Genomic DNA, 20,506 nt, shown 5'->3' on the forward strand with positions numbered 1-20,506 from the left:
CAGCAGCTGCCCAGGGACTCATTATCATCTTCACACCCAGCCTGAGGGGGCGTGGCTGCTGGACCATCAACGGTTCAACAATACCCCCTGGCTCCCAGAGTTAATCACCCATTGTGTCAGTCCCCACCCAGGGGGAGGGACTGGGTGCTCCCTGAGGGTACATAAGTGGTGGGTAAGAAGAGTTCGGGAACCTCTCGTCAGATCCAGAGGAGCAGCAGGACCTCAACAGGAGGAGATCACCGCTCTTGCCCAGACCACAGCCCTCGCCTGCACCAACAGGTGTTGTTTTGGTTTTTTTCACTTCCTTTTTGCTTTGGACTGGGAGGAACCACGCCGGTCTCAGCACAAGGGCTAACAAACCCCTTGGGGTTTGTGCCCCAGGACACTGGGTTATACTGCCGGGTTTTGTGAGTTGAAAGTAATTTCTCCTGGTGCCATTGTATTTATTGTAATATTATTATTAAATTGTAGCTCTGACTTATGAACTCAACACAAGAGAGATTATTTACCCTGCTGGTTTACCTTTCAACCAGCACACAGAGTTAGTGAAAGTATTTAATGGGGCCCTGAGACTTTCCATGGGATTCTTTGAAACTTTCCAGTACAAGAAATGCTGTTTGTGGAGATACAAAGTTTGCATAATAGGGGAAGTGTGGTTGCTCTCCTCAGCTGTTCACTTGCCCCCTGCAAAGTGAGACTTTGGTAACAGTGTGAGCTCTGTATAAAGAGGCTTTTTTTTAGAAGAGAGAAGAAAAGCAGAGTTTTGTGGTGTTCTTGATTTCTCTGAGGGCTATACCACAGACTATATGGAAAAAAGTGTTTGTTTAATTTTCAAACATGCTGTATCACACCAGTAATTTCAGTTTTTCACCTTGCAAGATTCATATAAGACTGGATGGTTAGGCAGAAGCATGCATGACCTTAAATTTGCTTTTCCTAAAGGGACCTTTGGGTGTCTCTTATCAACCTTTAAAAGGAAACTTATTTAGCATCTTTTTTAGAACATAAATACTTACCTGGTAGGCCTTTTGTTATAGATGTCTGTGCAGTTTTGAGAAGAGTTGCTGTTAACAGAGTTGCAGTGTATTTTGTCTTCCTTTGCTTTCCTTACCTGTGAATGCTGGGTATGAGAGTTGTGCTGGGTTGTGGCATTTCACTTTTCTCTTATAATAGAGTTTAAAGACATACCTTAAAGGTCATAAAATTTGGAGACTTCACAAGATGGCTTTCTGAGTAGGTGAGATACAGGCTTCTTATTGTATCTGAAATAATTACCTTTTTAAATTGCACTGTTTCTGTAGTGTCTGCAGCATTTGTAAAATGCATGTTTTGAACCTTCAGCTTCCCAGACATGTTTTCTCTTTATCTCTTAGGTGCTTTATGTACTTAGTGCATGAAATTCTGCTTAATCCCAGTGAACTGTTTTAAAATTAAGTCTTATTTAAACATTGGTGGAATTTTAGTGTTAATACTTGGCAGATGTGTGGTTCCATGGTCGATTTTAAAGAGATGTTGCATAAGATGCTACTGAAAGAGGTGATCCAGCTCAGCCCTCTGATTTTGCAGTGTCTCTTATGGGTGACAGAGTTGCATCACTGAGCTGCTATGGCATAAAGGTGCCGTCTAGAAGCAGCCACCTGAAGACATGCTTAATGGTACTGACTTTTTAGTGGTGCTCTTAATCATCTTTTGCTTGTGCTCAGAGAAATGCCATCTGTCTTACCTCCTCGTGGCAGCAGTCCTGGTCAGCTCCTCTGTGCTTTGTACCACGGGAGTGTACAGTATTTTGAGCAGAGTCAGCAGTGTGATGTATGTTAGAGTTAGCTGGGTTGAAGAAAACAGGGGTTGGTAAAAAGGTAGACATGCCCCTTCTCGGAATGTGTTGGTGTTTCTGGCCCAGAAATTAGTTGCTTGCCTTTCTGTCCACTTAACTTGATTTAAGACTGTTGTCTGTTTGGTTTTGACATGTGCCATGCCACATTGTTTTGTTGGTTTGGCTGGTGAGTTAGTCTATTTCTGGTAATAATACTGGATGTTTAAAGGGAGAGGTATGAATAATACCTGCAGGAATGTGCTTTTGGAAAGAGGCAGTTTTCCCCTTCTGTCCAAGAGACTGTAAAGTGTTATATAGCTAACTAAGGATATCCTGTCCATAAAAAAAGCAATGCTGTGGATCCTTCAGGGGTGTGCTGGATGCCTGTTTGCTTGCACTGTATCTGGACTGTTAATTGCACATTCTGAAGTTTATGCTGCATGTCTGTGCGTGTTGGGCTCCTGGCTCCTGCCTTGCCAAGGAACTAAAGCCCCTGTACTCTGGGGCTTTGAACAGGCTGTGTGGATATTCCTGATGGCCTTAGGTTCCCCATAGTGCTAGGCCAGTAAACTCTTATGCCCTCGGTATTAATCCAGCTTCCAGACTACGTTTTGAAGCGATTTCTACCCCGCACACCCTGCTCCTGCCAATCTGATTATGAGGTGAGTTGTAAGTGTAGGTTTGTGGTGAGGTGTTTTTGTCCTACTCTGTAGTCTGGGCAGGGAGCATTTCCTGGGATCATCTGAAGTTGGAGTATGTATGTTAGCTATGCTTTAAGTTTCTATGCTATTCCATTGAGATCTGTGGGATTCCTCCTGTTGATTTGTGTGAAAGAAAACCCCAAGGAGAGCAGAACTTGTTAGTAATTTGAGGAGGAGGGAGAGAATTGTCCTTGTACTAGAAAACCTTTGTAGCATAAATAAGCCATAAATCTACTCTCTAGGTGTCTGCACTGAGTATTTTTATTTGAGACAGCAGTCTCTGGCACAGAGAACTTATCTTGTATAACGCTTAATGTACAGATAATAGCTTCAGGTTTTCACCACTGTTTTTCTGGACTGGCTGTTTTTATTTCAGTATACATAAACTGAACAGCTAGCCAATCACTGGTAAATGTAGTTTAAATTGTATCTTATGTTTTTGACATAACAGTATTTCTGTCATGGATTTTTGCTTTCAGTAATGCTTCTATAAATAAACAGCTTCAACGTGTTAATCACATATTTCAATCAGACAATCTTTAAAAGTCAAATCTCCTTAAGCAGAAGACTTATCTCTGTGTTCACTGTCTGTATTAAAAAGGTGATGCTTCTCTTTCCACCTGAACCACAGCAGGTGCTGCATTTAGCAGTTCTGCTTGCCTGAGGCCGAGAAGGATTTTTTGTTGTTTTAGAGGTGTTTAGTTTTACAAACACTGCCAAAACTTTTTTTTTTCTTTTGGCAGTCTGAAAGTACAGCATATGACTCAAGTCTCATGGGCTAAAGCATTTCAGCAATTTAATGCATATGAAGAACCATACTGTTATGTTTAACAGAATGGAGGAAGTTGCTTGTAGGAACTGAGCTGTACAGGCAGGGCTGGTGCGAGCAGATCCAAAGGACTGTGGCTGCAGGGTGGAGTGCCAGGGCACCAGAGAGGAGGGGAGGCCAGCAGCTCCCTACCCACCTGCTGTAGCAGGGTTAGGACCCAGGAACCTTTCCTTCCCAGCCTAGAAGTGGGAATAGTGGCGGACAGCAGAACAGGGTGTTGCAGAGCACCTCCCTTAGCTGGCTCAGGTCAGTCAGATTTGCTAGGAGGTCACTGTCCTTGAAAATAGCAGGAGACTGAATATAGCTCCTGGCCTGCTTCCTCACCACCCTCCTGCTCTGCATCTGCTGTGAGGATGCAGCATTCGACAGCCTCCTGGGCGTGCTGCAGCCTTGGGTGCATGTGGGTACCACAAGGAGCGAGGCCATGTGGTGTTAGGCAGAGGGGCTGCCTTGTAACATGAAATTCAAAAGCACTGCAACTTTCCAGTTTCCTCACCCTATTATTCTAGTTCAGCATCTCCCTGAAGTGTGGTGACATCTTATGGAATCACTGAGTCCAGAGAACATGGAAAGGGAGCAAACCTCATATGTATTCCCCTTCTTCCATTTTGCTGACAGAGAGGGCAAGATTTACTTCTTGTATTTTTATTTCTCCTGCAGTAATTGCTTCTTCCCCTTCCAACCAAAAATATTTTAATTACATGTTAAATCCTCAGCTGAAATGAAAATGAAAAATGCAAACAATTCTTCAGTCAAAAATAAAAGCATAATATAATATTTTATATATAACCCAAAAAGAAATTTTAAGGTGTAGTACATACTTTTCTCTGTTACAAGTGTAATTGCGGACCTACTGCACTGCTATATAATGGTAGGCTGCTGGAAAATATCAGACCGTGTCAAATTCTCATTTTAACATAAAGTGTATGCATATGAGAAGTTGCATTGGTGCATACCTGCCATGTGACTGTCCCATGCAGACAAGCCCTCCCTGTTTATCATCTTTATACCTATGGGTAATGGTCTTTTCACTATAGTATTAAAAAGATGGTGCCATATTATTTTGTATAGAAGCATTGATGCAAACACCTCCTCTGGGTGTAGACTGGTTATCATTCTCACCTATGAAATATCTGTGGTATGAGACAATATCAGTCGTTATTCCAAACATTGTTGCTACAGATTCCTCTTCCCCCCCCCCCCCCCCCCCAATTATTGGCATAGCTGGCTGCCATTTTAGAACTTTAATCCATGTAACATGATATTCAGTGCACTTGGGCATTTCTTTGGTGCTGTGTCAGTTAATGGAAAGTCAGTTAATGGGAAGGCAGTTCAGGAAATCCATTAAACTGCTCAACATGCAAAATAGGCTACGAGTCTTTTGATGACAATGAATGCAAACATAGAACTGAGACATGTGGTGTGTTGGTTGAGATTTGTTTTTAGCAATTACTCTCAAAGACTTTAAATAAAACCTTTTCTCACTCATGTCATTGTGGGTCTTGCTGTAAATTTGTGCCTGAATGCCTGATTGTAGGCATGTGCACAGCATCTCTTACGTTATGAGCTCCATCTGTGATTAACGGAATCCTTGAGAAATATATAGTGACATTTGGATAGTTCTGATGTCATTATGAAAGTTAGGATTTAAAACCGTCGATTTAACTTCCTTTTTGGTACCTTTCTTTAATAAAGTTGGTCTTTTCTATTAATAATAATTAAAAAAGGATAGTGATTTTCTGTGTTTTTCTTTCTTTAAACTGCTTTTGTTCACAGTTGTATTAAATTTATAGTTTGATGTCACACAGAATGGTGCAATGGTGCAGGAACCTCAACATTTAAATGGTTATTTTCAAAGTAACTTTTTTAATAAAAGCAAAAGCTAATGAAAAGATGGGTACTTTAAATCTCAGTCTCCTCCTTCTCTAAGATATCCCTGTTAGTAGTCATTTAGACAAAGAAATCTTTGAGCTTTTGACTTGACTTTGATTCCTGTTTTAGCCATGGCTACATTTGGATCCTCTGACCTTGCTGCTCAGAAAACACAGGTGACTTCATTTGCCAACTTGAATCACCTTACTCAACATTAAGATCCTCCTTATGAAGAAAACAACAATTTCTTCTCTTGTCTGCTGCTGTTGGAGAAGGGGAATCACTGTTTCCTTTTTGCATCAGGGGAACTTGCCCATCTTCCAATCCTTGGAATGCAAATGTTCATGAAGGTTTCCCATCATCAAAGCACCTTTTCTGGATAAGTGGGAAGAAGCTGCTACAACTGCTTCAGTGCTCCCGTCCAGAGGTCTGTTGGACATGGTGTGGTGTGTGCCTGGTTTGGCTTTCTGGAATCCTCTTTTTAGTGATCTCAACTGACATTGCTGAGAAAAACAAGGCTGTTGCTTGACAAGCCCTTCCATCTGGGAAAAGTGCCTTCGAACTAGTATTGCTACTTGGAGGAGCAGTCTTATCTTCTCTTTTGGCCTTCTCCTTAGTGTAAATATGAATGGTAGTACAGCCAAGTGGAATCTAATGAGGAAGTGACGCAATTTTGAAAAATTAATTTATGTATTGGCACTGTTGCTGAGTTATCTTTAACCCAGATAATTTACCAGATCTGGTCCCTGTGTAGCTGCAACAAATGGTTGTGTGTGAGAATGGACATCTTAAGCAGCAATAAACATTTAGAAGAGGAAGCAATAAAACACTAGATGAAAATCAATGATCAGTTAAAGCAAAATCCTGGGAACAGGATCAGTGGTGAGCAGAGAGAGAGGCACCTTCTTTCATGATGAAAGTGGCTTAGGATGCTTCTTTGAGCTACAAGCTTTGAGAAAAGTCTCCTTTTCCTCAAATAGTGTTGTGGTCCTCCTGAGCCTTGTAGGTTTGCTGTGCTTTGCATCATTACTGTTGCACTCACTGTGCTTTGATTCTTGCAAGGGGCCAGTCAGGGATGGTCAGGAATGAGGGGGGAAATAAAAAAAGTGAGTGCATGCTGGAAATCCTTCAAGAGTCTGCCCACAGGTGTACAGCCTTCTGGCAATTTGTGGTGTAGGTAGCTGCTGAGGGGGGAAAAAAACAACCACAAAAAAACCCCCAAAACCAAAAAAAGACCCAAAATAAACACCAAAACCAACAGGCTGTATCCCTGTCACTGTGTTCTCCATGGCACTGACTTCATCAATTTTTGTGGCTGCTCTTTGTACTTCTTTACATATTTGACAAACACAGCATGCCTAATCTACTTATTTTTATCTGCTTTTCACCTTATCTGAAAGTAGTTCTTGAAATAATTTAATGTGGCTTTGGTACTTCTCATGTAAGAAATACTAAGATAGCACTCCCTGAGTTGTTTTTTCCTGGAGTTTCAGCTATGTTACTGCTGCACGATGTATGGCACATTTATTGTGGATTTTGCTTTAACTGACCATTGATTTTCATCCACTGTTTTATTGCTTCCTCTTGTAAATGTTTATTGCTCCTTGAGTCACTGAACACTAAGTTCCTTTCTGACTGTTTTCAGTCAATTCAATCAATACTAGAACTGCTTTCTATTATCAGGAAATTTTGGTACAGAGATGATCTGATAAAAGTGGGTGTGCAGCGATGACTGTACAGAGCAATACGCATCCCCTGGAGCTTTCCGTGTACCCTGTTGTTGTCTTTGGGCTGGATCTCAGTTCTTTCACTTTGTTTCCTGTGTTAATTGTATACAACTTTAAAGGGCCTTCCTCGTTGTTTCATGGAATTTGAGTTTCATGAAGAGTGTTCATTTGAGGCAGGGAGGAAGGAGTTTGGGGGAAATTTGAGATGTGTTTCAGCCAACCTGATTGCCGTGGCCTTGATGTCCTCATCTGAATAATCTTAACAGTTTGAATACAGCATGACTCTTCTGTGCAGCTTCTCTGTAACAGCCTCCTTTGCAGTGTAACTGTAGTTCCCTTTTTCTTACAGTTTCACCCCCTCATATGGAGGGAATGGTGCCTCAAGGAGCTGACACGTAAGTGTGGGAGAACAGCTGGACACCAGCACTGCCTGGAGGTGAAGCGGCAAGGCCGTTCCTCCCTTTCCAGGGCTTTGGTGCAGGGAGAGTGTCTTGCTGAACCACTTTGGGAAGAATTCCTTGCATGTGTCGGAGCAGTTTATGGTGATTAATGAACACCACACTAGGAAAAAGTATCTGACATTGTCAGCAGAAAAGAGAAGCAGCAGGATGGGAGTGTGGTAAGAATCAAGTTGGTATTTGTGACAAAATACATCTGTTAAGTTTAAAGGGGTCATCCTAAGAGAAGGATTTGTTGTGCTTTCTGTCTAAAGTTGCTCTTCGAGAGCCTGCAATAACTGAGGTTATAAGGAGTTAAATAGATGTCTAAATCAAGCAAAATAGCTGTCCAGAATCCTTCTCCTATGAAAACATTTTATTAAATTGTTGTAATAATAATACAGTGCTGAATACATCATAACATCTTTTGATATGTAAACAGAAAAGATGGGGGATACTTCTTGCCTTTGAAAATAGAAAGTTTATTAAGCTGTGTGGGAACATCATAGCATTAAATTTAAGAAAATAAAAACTTGCTGACAGTTCAAAATTCTTGAGTTTTACCCTGGGAAACTGGGATTATTGCCATCCCTCCAAATAAGCATAGAAGATGATAGTGGGGGTATTTAAAATTCCCAGATAGAAGTCAGAAAACTGGTGAGAGTAAATTAATGTATTTTCATTTAATCTAAGATCTTTTATCAGAAGGTGTCTTTAAAATTCCAGAAAAAGCTTCACTGCATATCATTAGCTCCACATTACAGATGATGGGACAAAGGTAGATACTTGTTTTTCTAAGTTAATGGCAATATCAATAAGAAAATGGATATACCGTGGTTGTCAGTACAGCACTTCTCTGGAGCATGCCAACCTTGTTGAGCATTGCTGATGACTGACCATGTGTGAAGCCTGGTGCTGGTATTTGTTGTAAATTAGTAACAGGAATTCCAGTAAAAGTGGAAATTCCCAGTTTTGACCTGTGCTACTAATATTAGAACTTTCTGTAATTCCTATTTGTCATTATGAATGACCAGATTGTGGACACTTCTGATTGTCTGCAGTGACACTTGTCCTTGATAACTTTTTCAGAGTCAGTTTTTTCTGTGTTTTTTCCCTCTGCAGTTAATTGTTTAAGTCTCTGGTAAAAGATGGATTCCCTCCCTTATATTTGCCTTAATAGTCTGGTTTAACAGTAAATATACAGTCTTGTGGCTTGGTCATTTCCAAAACACGGCATAGATTAATCTGAAATGACTGGTGTTTCATGGAGCCTGCTTCCTTGTGGCGTGGATGCTGTTTAGTTTTAGAAAGACTTCTAACTGAGGCTGAGCGGTTTTGTATTTGTTTCTGTGGTGAGGTGAAAGTAGCCACACTGGGGAAGTTTAGGGTAAAGTGTTACCACCTGGCAAGCAGTCTGACTTTCTTTGGCTTTGCAGACAGTAATGGTTTATTTTGTCTGAGATTGCATCCGTGTTGGATGGGTTGAGTGCACAGCCATGCGTGGAGCTCTCCCAGTTGTGCTGGCACTGAGCTGGGTGAAAGGGAGATGGATGGTCTGTGCAGGGAGGAAGAGAATAGCTGATTAGGATCAAACCAGTGGGTGCCTGGTGGGGATTTTTACTGTAAGGTTTCTCCACGTAGGTGTCGGGGTGTTTTGACATGAATTTTATTTGGTTAGCTGTTCTAGATGATTGGAGAAAGGCATGTATGGTGAAAAGAAACCAGTACATGTTACAATCAGTGCAGAGATTTAAATTAAGATTAAAATGGTTAATTATGAAATAGAGTGTATATAATTTTTATACAAAGTAAATTAACAGGGATATTGATGGGAACAAAACAGATTAAGATGTTTGAAGTGTTTTTAAGCTCTTTTTTATTAGCTCTGTTAACCTTATTGTATGTACACATAAAAAACCAGCATTTGTGGAACATGGTCTGTTTGTGCTGTACAGGATGTTAAGCTGATTGTATACCAGATATCAAGGCACATTATAGAGGAAAATTTCCCAAAATGAAAACTTGAGCTTGTCAGCTTCAAGATAAAAGATTTCTTTCTCTTTACTCTTCTTTTTTATCTATTTTTGGAGGGCCACTTCATTATATGCTTTTGTTTCACAAGCAAGAGTTGTTCATGGTGTAGGATTTTTATTAATCTAATACATTGTAAAAAACATGCTTTACTATCCTAGGAGTATTTTAGAACATCAGAATGTGTGGACCTAGTGCTCTTTGTCTGTGTTACTAAGTATCAGATGAGGGTCTGTTTAATCATCAGATAGGCATCTCTTTTGCTTAAGTGTTAAGAAAACTTATTCCTAGAAATTCCATTTTGTTTACTTTCAGATTTCCTTTCTTTATTATCTCATTGTCAGATTGCATAGCTTTACCTGTTGCTTCTAGTTTCCAGTGAAAGTTGGGCAGGTAACTTCACCCCTCTTTCCTCGGAGCAGTTTTCTTTTTACACTAACCACCGACCTTAAGTGTAATGGGAAATTCAGGCTGGTTTATTCTAAAAACTAGTTATTTGTCTTTTGTAGGCAGTCACATAGACTTCAGTCTTGAAGATGAAGTAGGACATTTCTTGGAATCTTTCCTAGCTCCTTTCCTGTAAGTCAGTGCCCAAGGTATTAAACAATCAGTTGCAGATTCATTTAAGCAGTCACTGCTAACCTTCCCTGCTCTGAGATCATGTCCATTTCAGTCATTAGTCTTTATTAAATGACAATTACCTTTGCATTGCAGAAAGTTTTACTTTTGTTCTAAACTTTTGTTTAGGAAACTTTGAATTTGGGCAGACTTAGAAAATGGCTTACTGGTTGTTGTTCAGAAAGCACTCTGAGGAGCTGGAAAACAATGCCTGTCCATATAAACTCAGAAGAAATGTTTTGCCTGTCAGAACCAATTAGCTTGAAAAATATTATCTGACATCTAAATGAAACTACAGATGTTTAAGACTTTCTTCATAAACAGAGTGTTTTTGCAGATAATTTGTTTGTTTGGTCTGCCCTCTTGTTTTCTTTCTGCCTCTTTCTTCCCCCAGCAACTTTTCTGGTGAAACACAACATATCCATCCTGAAAACCAAGCATTTTCTACAGTGACACTTTATGCATTCATGGGAAAAGATGCATAGTGTTTTGTTTGAAAGGCTGATGTAATTGCTAAACATGGCACTGATCAGACTGAGGGATTTATTTACTTATTTATTTGCCTTCAGCTATCTTTTATTCTCATAACTGTTAGAATAAGACTGAATGTTGGATTTGTTCAGGGACATTGTCTTTAAAACTGAACAAAACCACTTAAAATCTTCCAAAGTAGTTGTAAAAGGAAATAATTTGGCAATTGGTGTTCCGAAGTCCATCTTCCATGGTAGCTCTTGTCATGGAGGTTGAGAAGTATCTGAGAACTAGAAGAGCAGTTGAGAACTTCAGCCTCCACCTTCTTCAGGAGGTGAAATCTGAGTGGGAGAAAGACTGGCAGCTTGTGCGGGATATGCAGTTCAGTGTGAGAGAAGGGCAAGTGGAGGCTGAAGGAGGTACCTCAAGGGGATGGAGTATAAGATGCAGTAATCCCTCCAGCTGTTCTCCACACAGCCCAATCTCTGCTGCATTGTACCAGTGTGTGTTAATAATTAGTTGCCTTGTGTGTATACAGGGTTTCGTATTTGCGTTATTGAGAGAGTGCATTTAGTGTCAAAAAGTGTAGTAGGTTTCAGGCTGCTGTTACGATTTTACATGTTGTTGAAGGGTGTTTTGGTTCCTTGGGTTATATTAGTCAAGGCTTGCCAAGAGTGAGTGAATTGGAGGGTTTGGGGTAATTTTGACCAAGCTTTAAAGACCTCTAAAAGCAGCATCTTCCAAGCAGGGATCATAACCTAGGCAGAGCTGCAGTAACTCTTGAGTCCTGTCATGACTGTCATGGTCCTCATCTGGTATTTTTTTTCTAGTGCCAAGGCTGCCACTTTGGGAGTTGGGTGGTCATGGCCTTGAATCTCAGAGCAGTGGGCAGGAGAATTAAGCTTGGCACTATATGAAACTCTGATGCATGCCACAAAGGTACCATAGAAATTATGGCGTGTGCAGATTCTTGATCACTTGTACACAGAAGGTGCCTGTGGCACTGTCCATGAGCAGCAGCAGCAGGTTGTGTAATGAGCTCACAGTGGGCTGTAGTACTGGGAATTGAGCAAGATTAAGCACTGTGAGAAGCACCAGTTGGTTGCATTGCAGTGAGTAAGCTGAGGCGCTTCTTTCTGCTTTCCTATTTTCTATCACTGATGGACCAGTTCTTTTTTAGCTCTTTAAAGTTGCCAGGGGCAACTTTGAAAGCTCTAGTTCAAATGAGTATGTTTTAAGGAAAGAACTGACAGAAGCTGTTAGTATTGATACAAGGACTGTTGACCTCTAGAGAGGTTTTTCACTTTATTCTTTTTTTCACCTTTCAGGAAAGGGTTCTATGTTTCCATTAGTGACTTTTTTGTTGTTTTAAGATACCGCATTCATACTTGTGACGTTCAGATCTGCTTAACTTGGATGCAGATTGAACTTTAAGTTCGAATATTCTCTTGAGCAAAATTAAAACTCAAACAAGTTATCTATAAATACCAAAACCTGATTTTTATTAATTGATTGCTAGAGATGCGAAAGGAAAAGAAGAAAAATAAGAAAAGTTAGGAAAAACGCTTATTTGTAAAAGCAGAGGAAAAGATACCACCGTGAAAAAACTACTTGAGTGCCTTATCGATGTAACTGAGGGGGGGGGGGGAATGCAGATGCTCTCTCTGTTTCTGCCACGATGTTATCTCTTGGCTGCAAGAGGATGGTGAGTCTTTGAAATGCAAAATGCCCGTTATTTCCCCTAACGACCTGACCAGCTGGCTTCTGGTTTAGCTGCAAAAGAGGCTGCTTTATTTTAGCCTGTAAGAGAAAAATTCAGAGAAGGGATATAGCTCACACACAGTCACAGACTCTTCAGGCTGGCAGGCAGTCTCACTCTAGGCCGATGCTCTCTCCAGGCTGGCAAGCAGTCTCTCTCTCGAGGCAGATGACGGCTGGTGGTGTTTGGAAGGAAGGTAAGCCGAGCTGAGAGGAGAGATCAGAGAAAACCAGGTGAGGTTCCCTAGTTTCTCCTTCTCTCTTGTTCCTCTAACTTCTGAATTCATCTTCAGGTTTTTATAATGCTTTCCGACTTCTACGCATGTTTTTTGGCACGTAGTCAAGTCCAGATATGGGAAATGGACGACAAAGGCAAGATCTTCTGGCAAGAAATATGTCCTTGAGAAAGCTCTTCCACGAAAGCTGACATAGCGATGTTAGCAGAATGTGTTGAGAGGCAGAAAACAATGAAGAAACATATTTTTGTCTTCTCTGTATATTACAATACTACAGAAAGCTTGCTTAACAGAGTTTGTGATCAAAACAAACAGACAGTGGTTCTGTAGATGGAAGTCTCTGATGCAGTATGAGTAGAAATGGGGGTGCCAGTGGATACTTACTAGTTCTTGTCTAGTGAAGCAGGTGTTTTGAGTAACCTGTGATATGGACACATAGAGAAAGTTAATTGAGTCACTAAGGTAAAAGGTCAGGGATGTGGCTCATTTATAAGTCTGGAATCGGGTACAACTGTGGTAAGAATATGCCATTTCAGCATAGAGGGCTGGTTTTGCAGATTTGTACTAGGACTAAATGTACATGTGCATGCAATGCGACTGAAATGTTTTGTGATTCCTACAGCAGCCTTTGATCAGGACTGTAGCTTATTAATGAAAAATAATCTTCCTTTGCACATGCAAATTTTCATTAGTCTATACAAAACACTCAATTTGTTATATTCACTTCTCTTTTATAAGTCCCTGTATGGTGTTTTCTTACATAATCAGAACTGGATCCAGCAATTTGCACTTACAATAAATGTCTCTTGCTGTGGAAAGTTGTCTTACAGATCTATAGGTTTGACTGAATGGGGAACCACAGCATCCTCACTGAGTTGGCTGCAGAATGTGAATCTCCTACTATCCTAATTTTGGGAAGTATTAAAGAAATACGTGTACATACATGTGTGATAGACAACAGTTTATATGACAGTATTTGAAATGTTTAACTGGAAAGTGTTGGTCACATGTAATTTGAGAAACTGGCCCTTCTCAGGGATCTCAGACTAGATATTCTAAACTTGGAACTGATTTTAATGTTTTATTAAAATATAAGGTGAGTACAGTGAAATGTCTTGCTAAAATTCTCAAATGCTCTGTGTATTTATATTGTAGCCTAAAGAAATATGTGTATAGCCTATGAACATAAAAGGTGCTAGGAAGAATCTCTGAAATTCCTGCATTATATTAATAACTTTATGTGTTAAGTTTTCACTTACCTAAACTAACTCCTGCTGTGAGATCATCTAACCTTTACACATGTGGTGACTCACTGATTGTCTGTATTTTCTATGCATAATTCTTCTTGTGCACATGACAAAGTTTTTAGCATCAACAACATAAATATACTACTCCCTCCCTTAGGTACGTTGTAACTAAGAAGTTAATGTACTAGAGAGAAGGACCATTAGATAGATTAGGTTTTGATTTTGTGCTGTGTGTCAGTGATTAACTGGTAACTATTTAAGTGACACTGACCCTCAGCCCGTAAAGTCCGTTTTTGCTCTCGCTATGGAAAGTCAGTGCCATTAGATGGTGATTTAGCAGAAAATTCTGTGTTAGGATTCCTGAGGCATCTTTCTCACTTGAACTGCGCTTTAAAAAGTCTTCTAAAAAGAAAATACTGTTGTTGCTATAGGGCTAAGTTGGTAACATTTATAGGTATCTCACTACGCTTCTCTTAGAAGACATCTAGGCAGCTGGGAAATGTCCTGGCACAAGCAGTTTGTGGCCACATCGGTCACATTGCAGGGGGACCTGCTGGGTAACACTTTGAGTACCAGCTGGTGTGGATTGTGCAAGAACAGCTGTGGAGTGCCATGAGTGGCACTAGGAGATAACCTTGGACGAAATGGAAAAAAATAAAAAGTCTATACAAGAACAAATGCTTTTACCAAGCAGGAGCAGTGGACTGTGAAATTGTTATTTGTTGCATTATAATACATTATGATCTGAGGTTTTATTTTATCCTAAGCTTCATCTTGAAAACATGATTCACTATCTTGTTTCTACATTTAGATGTATGGTGCTTTAAAACAAAACAGCTTTTCAATGTTTTGTTTATTTGTCCCTGTTCCTTCTCCTCAGTTAACACAGTAAAAACTCTATTACCTTTTTTGTTATTCTTGAGAAGTTATCCTTGAGATTATGATATAATTGAAGAGTATGAGGTAGAATAATCCTAGTTACCGAGTTACTGATGCTAATTGTGTGGTTTTTAAAGAGTTGTAAGGAATTCTGATATTAAATTCATTTTTAAAAAGATCAAGTTAGCAAGTGATTTGTCTGTAGAGTTGGCTACGTCTTAATGTTGTGGGTTTCTTTTCTTTATGCATAGTTTGAAAAAGAGAAGGCAAGTCAAGCAAAACACCGAGACTGTCTCTGCCAATTCCCCTGGATCTCCTGTTTCCAAAACACCTTCAGAGAAAGACGACGAAAGTAAAGTTATTTTGGAGCAAATCAGTTCCTCTGGAGACAACTTTAAACTTCCTGAGGAAAAGGAAACTGCTCCAGGCAAGGAAAAGAAAAAGAAAAAATACAATCAACTGAAAGACATCAGACGCACAGAACTTAAAAGATACTATAGTACTGGTGAGTTATGTTAATGCTATAGCATTTTGAAATATGTTTGTTTTGATAGCTTGTTAATGTACTTTTCTCATTTTCTGCAGGCCTTTCTTAAAGGGATAATTGACTTTGGATATCCTTCCTGTAAAAGAAGATAGAATTATCTAGTCTTAAATATCATCTGCTCCTAAAACCTTGTAGTTCTCAAAACCAAAATCTATTTCTTGCTTCTCTGTTCTAAAACCCAGTGTTGTTATAGGCATCAATTAATTTCTTATTGCATTTTATTATAATTATTTTTAAGATTTGTCTTCAATGTTTTATGATATTTGGGTTGATTTTTTTGGCAGGGTTATTTGTTTCTTGTATACTGTTTAAGATTTCTGTCTTAATTTATGTTCATGTTTGTTGAATTGCAAGGAAGTAAGTAAATTAACTATATATTTTTAAACAAGATGTCAGAGGGCTTGTGTGATGGAAAGCTTGCTTCCTCCTCATCCCCTCAGCTGTGTAAGTCAGTTTAAATTCCTTTTTAGATTTATTTTTGAAAGTAATTAAGAAAAAAAATGAACTCTGCATAAATATACGAGATGAGTCATATACACATCTGTTTGCAGTTCTGGATTGTAATTTGTTAGATACTCTAAGTAATTTTAGATATGATTTATGAAATACTTCTTGTTCCAGATTTTGTCTTAGTATTTTGTAGGGATGAATTCTTAGATTTGGAGGACTCTGATTCCATCTTCTAAGAAATCCTTTTATTAAGAGAAGGAAGGGAGCAGAAAATTGTAGCTGTCCTCAAAGCAGACTTCTTTACAGCTTGTATAGTGACTGCATGAATGGCTGAATCCCTAAGGAGGAGTCCTCTTTAGGGGAAAAAAAAAGAAATCTGCAGCAAAAATATTGTTATGTCTGGTGCATGCAGACTGGTCCACAACCAAAGACTGTCCTTTCTGAGGCAATCCAGGCCTTGCCATAAAGAAGATGAATCTTGGAGTAATGCTCCTTGGCAAGGTCATGAGTTTGCAGTGATTTATTGATCAGCCTGTAATTTTTGGCAGATTTGAATGGGATGAGATCAATAGTTTGGAAACTAAAAGAAAACTTTCTTCTCTTTATCTGAAGTTCTGACCACACTGTTCTTGAAATAAATTTGTAAAGCAAAAACTAGAGAATTGTTAATGAGTGAACCTGTAAGTGTTTTCTGTTTTGGTAGCATACTGGTTAGAAAAAAATACACAAAAATACAAACTTTTGTTGCATATTGAAGTGCTTCTGCTAAAAGCAGTGATTTATTGTTGGTTTGTACCTAGAGGAATTTGGGGTTTGTGAGGCAGCTGAATTTTGTTTCCCTAGTGTTTAAGGAGTTTAATTAAAATAGACTGCAACAGTTGGCACTTGGGGTGGCGAGATGGGAGATGATGGGATCCCTCCCTGTCATTTAAGAGTGTGGCTGGGCTGGCAAAGGATAACGTAAGGCCCACTGAGTTGTCTTTGACTGGTGATCCAACAATCAGTACAAACTCAAGTTTTACTAACACTTGTTTCCAAAGTGTTCCCATGTTTCATGTGGACTGGCATCATTACCTGAAATGATAGTGGCCATAGTGTAGAGATGTAAAGCTTTTGGCTTTAGAAATACGAATTTCTGTTGAGAAATAAAATAATGTAATGTTGCTGTAGAGCTAAGCACAGACCCAACTGACAAAAATTCAGAGAGAGAGGAAACCCCTTTTCTTGTTTAAGTGCCTCCTTTTTGTTGTTCCTAAAGAAAGATGTTTACCCAACTGGAGCATCAGATTGCAGAACTGAAAGTTTAAACAGATACAGAAAAGACTTGATTGTGAAACTGGGGCAAGAGCTCTATGTTCCCTGTACAACTTTCAAAATTAAGTCATTTCAGTAGAATTGTTAGTTGACATACTGTTAGATATAGAGTATGTGTCTTGTACCAGCTTCCTCCACTGCAGCTGTAGCTCGCAGTGGTTACCTGTGTAGCTGTTTGTTGCTGCTGCTCTCCTGAAAGCTGCCAGCTTCACTAACATCCCGGACAGTGTCTGAGAGCTGTCTCTACACCCACAGCAGTCTGTAAGTGCTGGACTCGTTCAAGTGGCCAGCCTTTTACCTACATGTGCCATGGCAGAGTACAAAACTATCTGTCTCACTGACCTGAATTCTCCCAGAAGATGTACATTCAGCAGTTCTCTGCTGGAAGATGCGTTTGCTGCTGTGGTGGGAAGGTACTGCCAAATCTGTAAAGACTTTTAATTTTTCGTATACTTTCATATGAAAGTGGCTGAGAGGGTTTATCCATGCATAAACATCTGTCTTCATTATATAACCTTAGGGATCTCATTTTTCCCAAAAAATGTTTGGAGTTTTTTTTCCCTCTGACTTGTCCCTTTATTGATATTCCTGAGGTGGTCTGACTGAAATGCATTTGCGCACTCTCTATTTCCCTGTCTTCCTGTAACCATTTTTCTGATTGTGTTTTCACAAAGGCTTGGGTGTTTTAGTGGTTGTTTCTTCCCAACTACCCAGCTTTGACTAATGTCTAGAATATGGCAGGAAACTTGGAGCTGGATGATCTTTAAGGTCTCTTCCAACTCAAACAATTCTGTGATTCTAACTTTAAGAAAATCTGATACAGGAATTACTTTATTTTTTTCTAAATGCTTTCTGCAATATGTCAAAATGCTAAAGTTTTCCTCATCTGAAGAAAAATTTATGAGATATAACAACAGTCTTGCATATTCTCATGATGCACACATACTTTATTTTGTGGCTTAATGGAGGTCCTGTCATAAGATAATTTGAGTCTAGAAGAGTCATGTGTGTCAGTCTAACAGAATGAAGACCACTGTCCTCTGAATAATCTCCCTTTCATATTTTACAGGATGATAAATCCTTCTTTATTTATTGTTCTAAGAGATGGGGGAAGGAACATCACATCTCACTATAAATTGTTCCGTGCACACCGTGTCCCTTCATTATAAGCTTGTGAATGTGTTTGCCTTTGTGAATTTGGAAGTGCTGACAGTGACATCCTGAATGCCCTGTCTTTTAAGAGATATCATGCAGGCATGATACTCTAAGGAGGATTTTGTTGACTCTGTAAATCGCTGTTCTCTGGTGGGAAGACTGTAAAGCAACATCTGAAGGCTGTGCAGAAGTGGAGGTGGTGGTTATCCTATAGTGTTTAAAAGGCTTTATTATTTGAGGAAGGTGGAAGTGCAGCAGTGGACCGAGGCGCTGCTCACCTGGTGTCCAGGTGCAGCGTTGTGTTAATGCCTGAAGCTGGCAGGTGGCGCCGCCGAGCCCAGCAGGAGGAGGTGCACTTGGGTATCCGCTAGAAAGGGATCCTCCAGCATCCCTGTTCCAGCCAAGACTGTTCTGTACAACAAATCTGCTAGCACTGTGATGGCACTGTTACAGATAACCTGATGGCACAGAGTATTGATCATTTCTCATGAGGCACTGCTAAATGAATGAACAGATCCTACTGCTTAGGTCCTACTGGTCCTAAAGTTTCTCCACTTTAGCCTCATATTTTCCTTTTCTTTTAGCACTTTCACTGTTCTTCAGTGGCACTATAGTTCAGTACCATTCAGTTGCCACATTTCACACAGTAAGACATTGCTTTGCAGATACAGCCCTTGTTTTCTGGCCCTAAAACAACAGAGGTGCTAATACTGCTTGGCCTTGTTTCTGAAGACCAGTGGAAATAACACCCTTTTCTCCTTATTTTTGCCTTGTTTCTTGGCTTATTTGGAACTCTGCATTTTAACTTTTTCATACCCTTTCTGCTGTTGTTGCTGCAGTAAGCCACTTCAATACTTCCAAGGATATGTCTGTCTGGCACAGTGGAGCGGTTGCGTTGGCACTTTGGCTGTGATACTCTGTGCACAGGATGTTCTCCCTTTCTTCTTGGGATAACCTGGTTGACCTACTTCTGCAGTATGGCTGCATGAATCAGACACAATTTCTCTGGGAAGCCTGTTTTTGTAGGAAGATACTGACTTGACTCCTGTGAGATTAGGAAAGCATGATTCCTATCAGAAATTGCTAAACTGGATGAAAATGTTTGTGTTTTGCCACTGAAGACACTGAAACAGGAGAAAGGGTGACCTGAAAACAAGCTGTGTAACGGTGGTCAAACACCACACTGAATTTCATCCATATATTTATTCTTGCATGATATGATGTGTCATTCTATCAAATGTGCATAATATTCCTAGATTTGGTTGATTTTTCTTAAAAACATAAGCAGTCACCATGTAGGAAATTGGTCTCCATTAAAGAATACATTGCAAAAAAGAAGTTTGATTTAGGTCACTTGTCCAAATCACGGAGTTATTTTAGTCAACAAAATAAAATCCCATTGACTAGCTTTTTGTTCTACTCTATAATCATATAGCCATCCTTTCCCATTCATTGCATGGTATTCAGTTTCTGAAGAGAGTGGGAGATGAGACTAACAAAACTTCTCCTTATTGTAGCTCTTATTTCTATCCAAAACAAGGAGGAGTCCTAAACACCTTGAGAAGGAAAATGGTATGTGCCCATTTAATGAGCTGGTGTATCGTATGTTAAAGCAGGAGGGGCCAGAAGCAGAAAGCAGATGCCTTTCTTTGACTTGTTGCCTGGAAAAGTCTACAGAGGAAAAAAAGACTCCAAGCCAATTTTTAGTGGGAGATAAGAGAGCATTGGCTTTAATGAGCACTCAGGCTCAACCAGGAATAAATACTGATGTGCACGTACCGAACACTGATTTTTTATGTTTTTTATAATATTGTCCATCCAATCCCCATTTTACACATCTCTCTATCCAACCCTGTCCTGCCCCCAGCACACCCCATCAGGAATTGAGTCTGGAGGAGATTGAGACCCTCCATTCATCATCTTTGTCTTCCTCAGCATGTGTATGGCACTTGGAGGTTTTCCAGTGTTCTTCAACCCCAAGGTTGTTGGCCTATGTTTATATCTTGCGCTGCAAGCTTTCTGATATTACTCAGCTTTCTACCTTGAAAACAAGACTAAATAAGTACTGGAATTTGAGGCATTGATATGGGGTAGAGATTGGCATGTATAAACATTGAACTTCATACTAACATATTTAAAGTCTATGTTTTCTCTACAATTACAGTTGCTTCTGAAATCTATAAAAATTAGAAAATCAGAAAAAATCAAGAACCTTCTGAGGCATCAGACTTGTCCTCCCTGCCATCACTCGAGCAGGCAGTAATACAGGAGCAGCACAGCATGTGTGCAGTTACCAAGGCTCTGAATGTTCTGGGTAGCTGGCCAAGAACAAATTTTATTAAATAAATCAGAGAGGGCATAGCAATTTTCATCACTCATAATATGATGAGGTTTGCCCTGACTGGACGGCAAATAGCAGAG

The 20,506-nt window shown here is 39.8% G+C and overlaps 1 protein-coding gene across 10 annotated transcripts in view; it reads left to right on the top strand.

Annotated features, from left to right (window-relative positions):
• NCOA7 (nuclear receptor coactivator 7) overlaps positions 1-20,506 on the top strand; it is a 94,201-nt gene that overhangs the window by 29,340 nt on the left and 44,355 nt on the right. For 6 of the 10 annotated variants that reach the window (XM_071549004.1, XM_071549006.1, XM_071549005.1 and 3 more), the window contains one exon: positions 14,871-15,124. In XM_071549004.1, the coding sequence (XP_071405105.1) occupies positions 14,871-15,124 (254 nt within the window). Of the gene's footprint in view, positions 1-5,618; positions 5,643-7,536; positions 7,562-14,870; positions 15,125-20,506 lie in introns of those variants that run through there. The other 4 variants (XM_071549002.1, XM_071549009.1, XM_071549011.1 and 1 more) reach the window with 3 other exon arrangements.

The sequence above is a fragment of the Pithys albifrons genome, chromosome 2, assembly GCF_047495875.1.
Source record: "Pithys albifrons albifrons isolate INPA30051 chromosome 2, PitAlb_v1, whole genome shotgun sequence".
NCBI classification, from domain to species: Eukaryota; Metazoa; Chordata; class Aves; order Passeriformes; family Thamnophilidae; genus Pithys; species Pithys albifrons.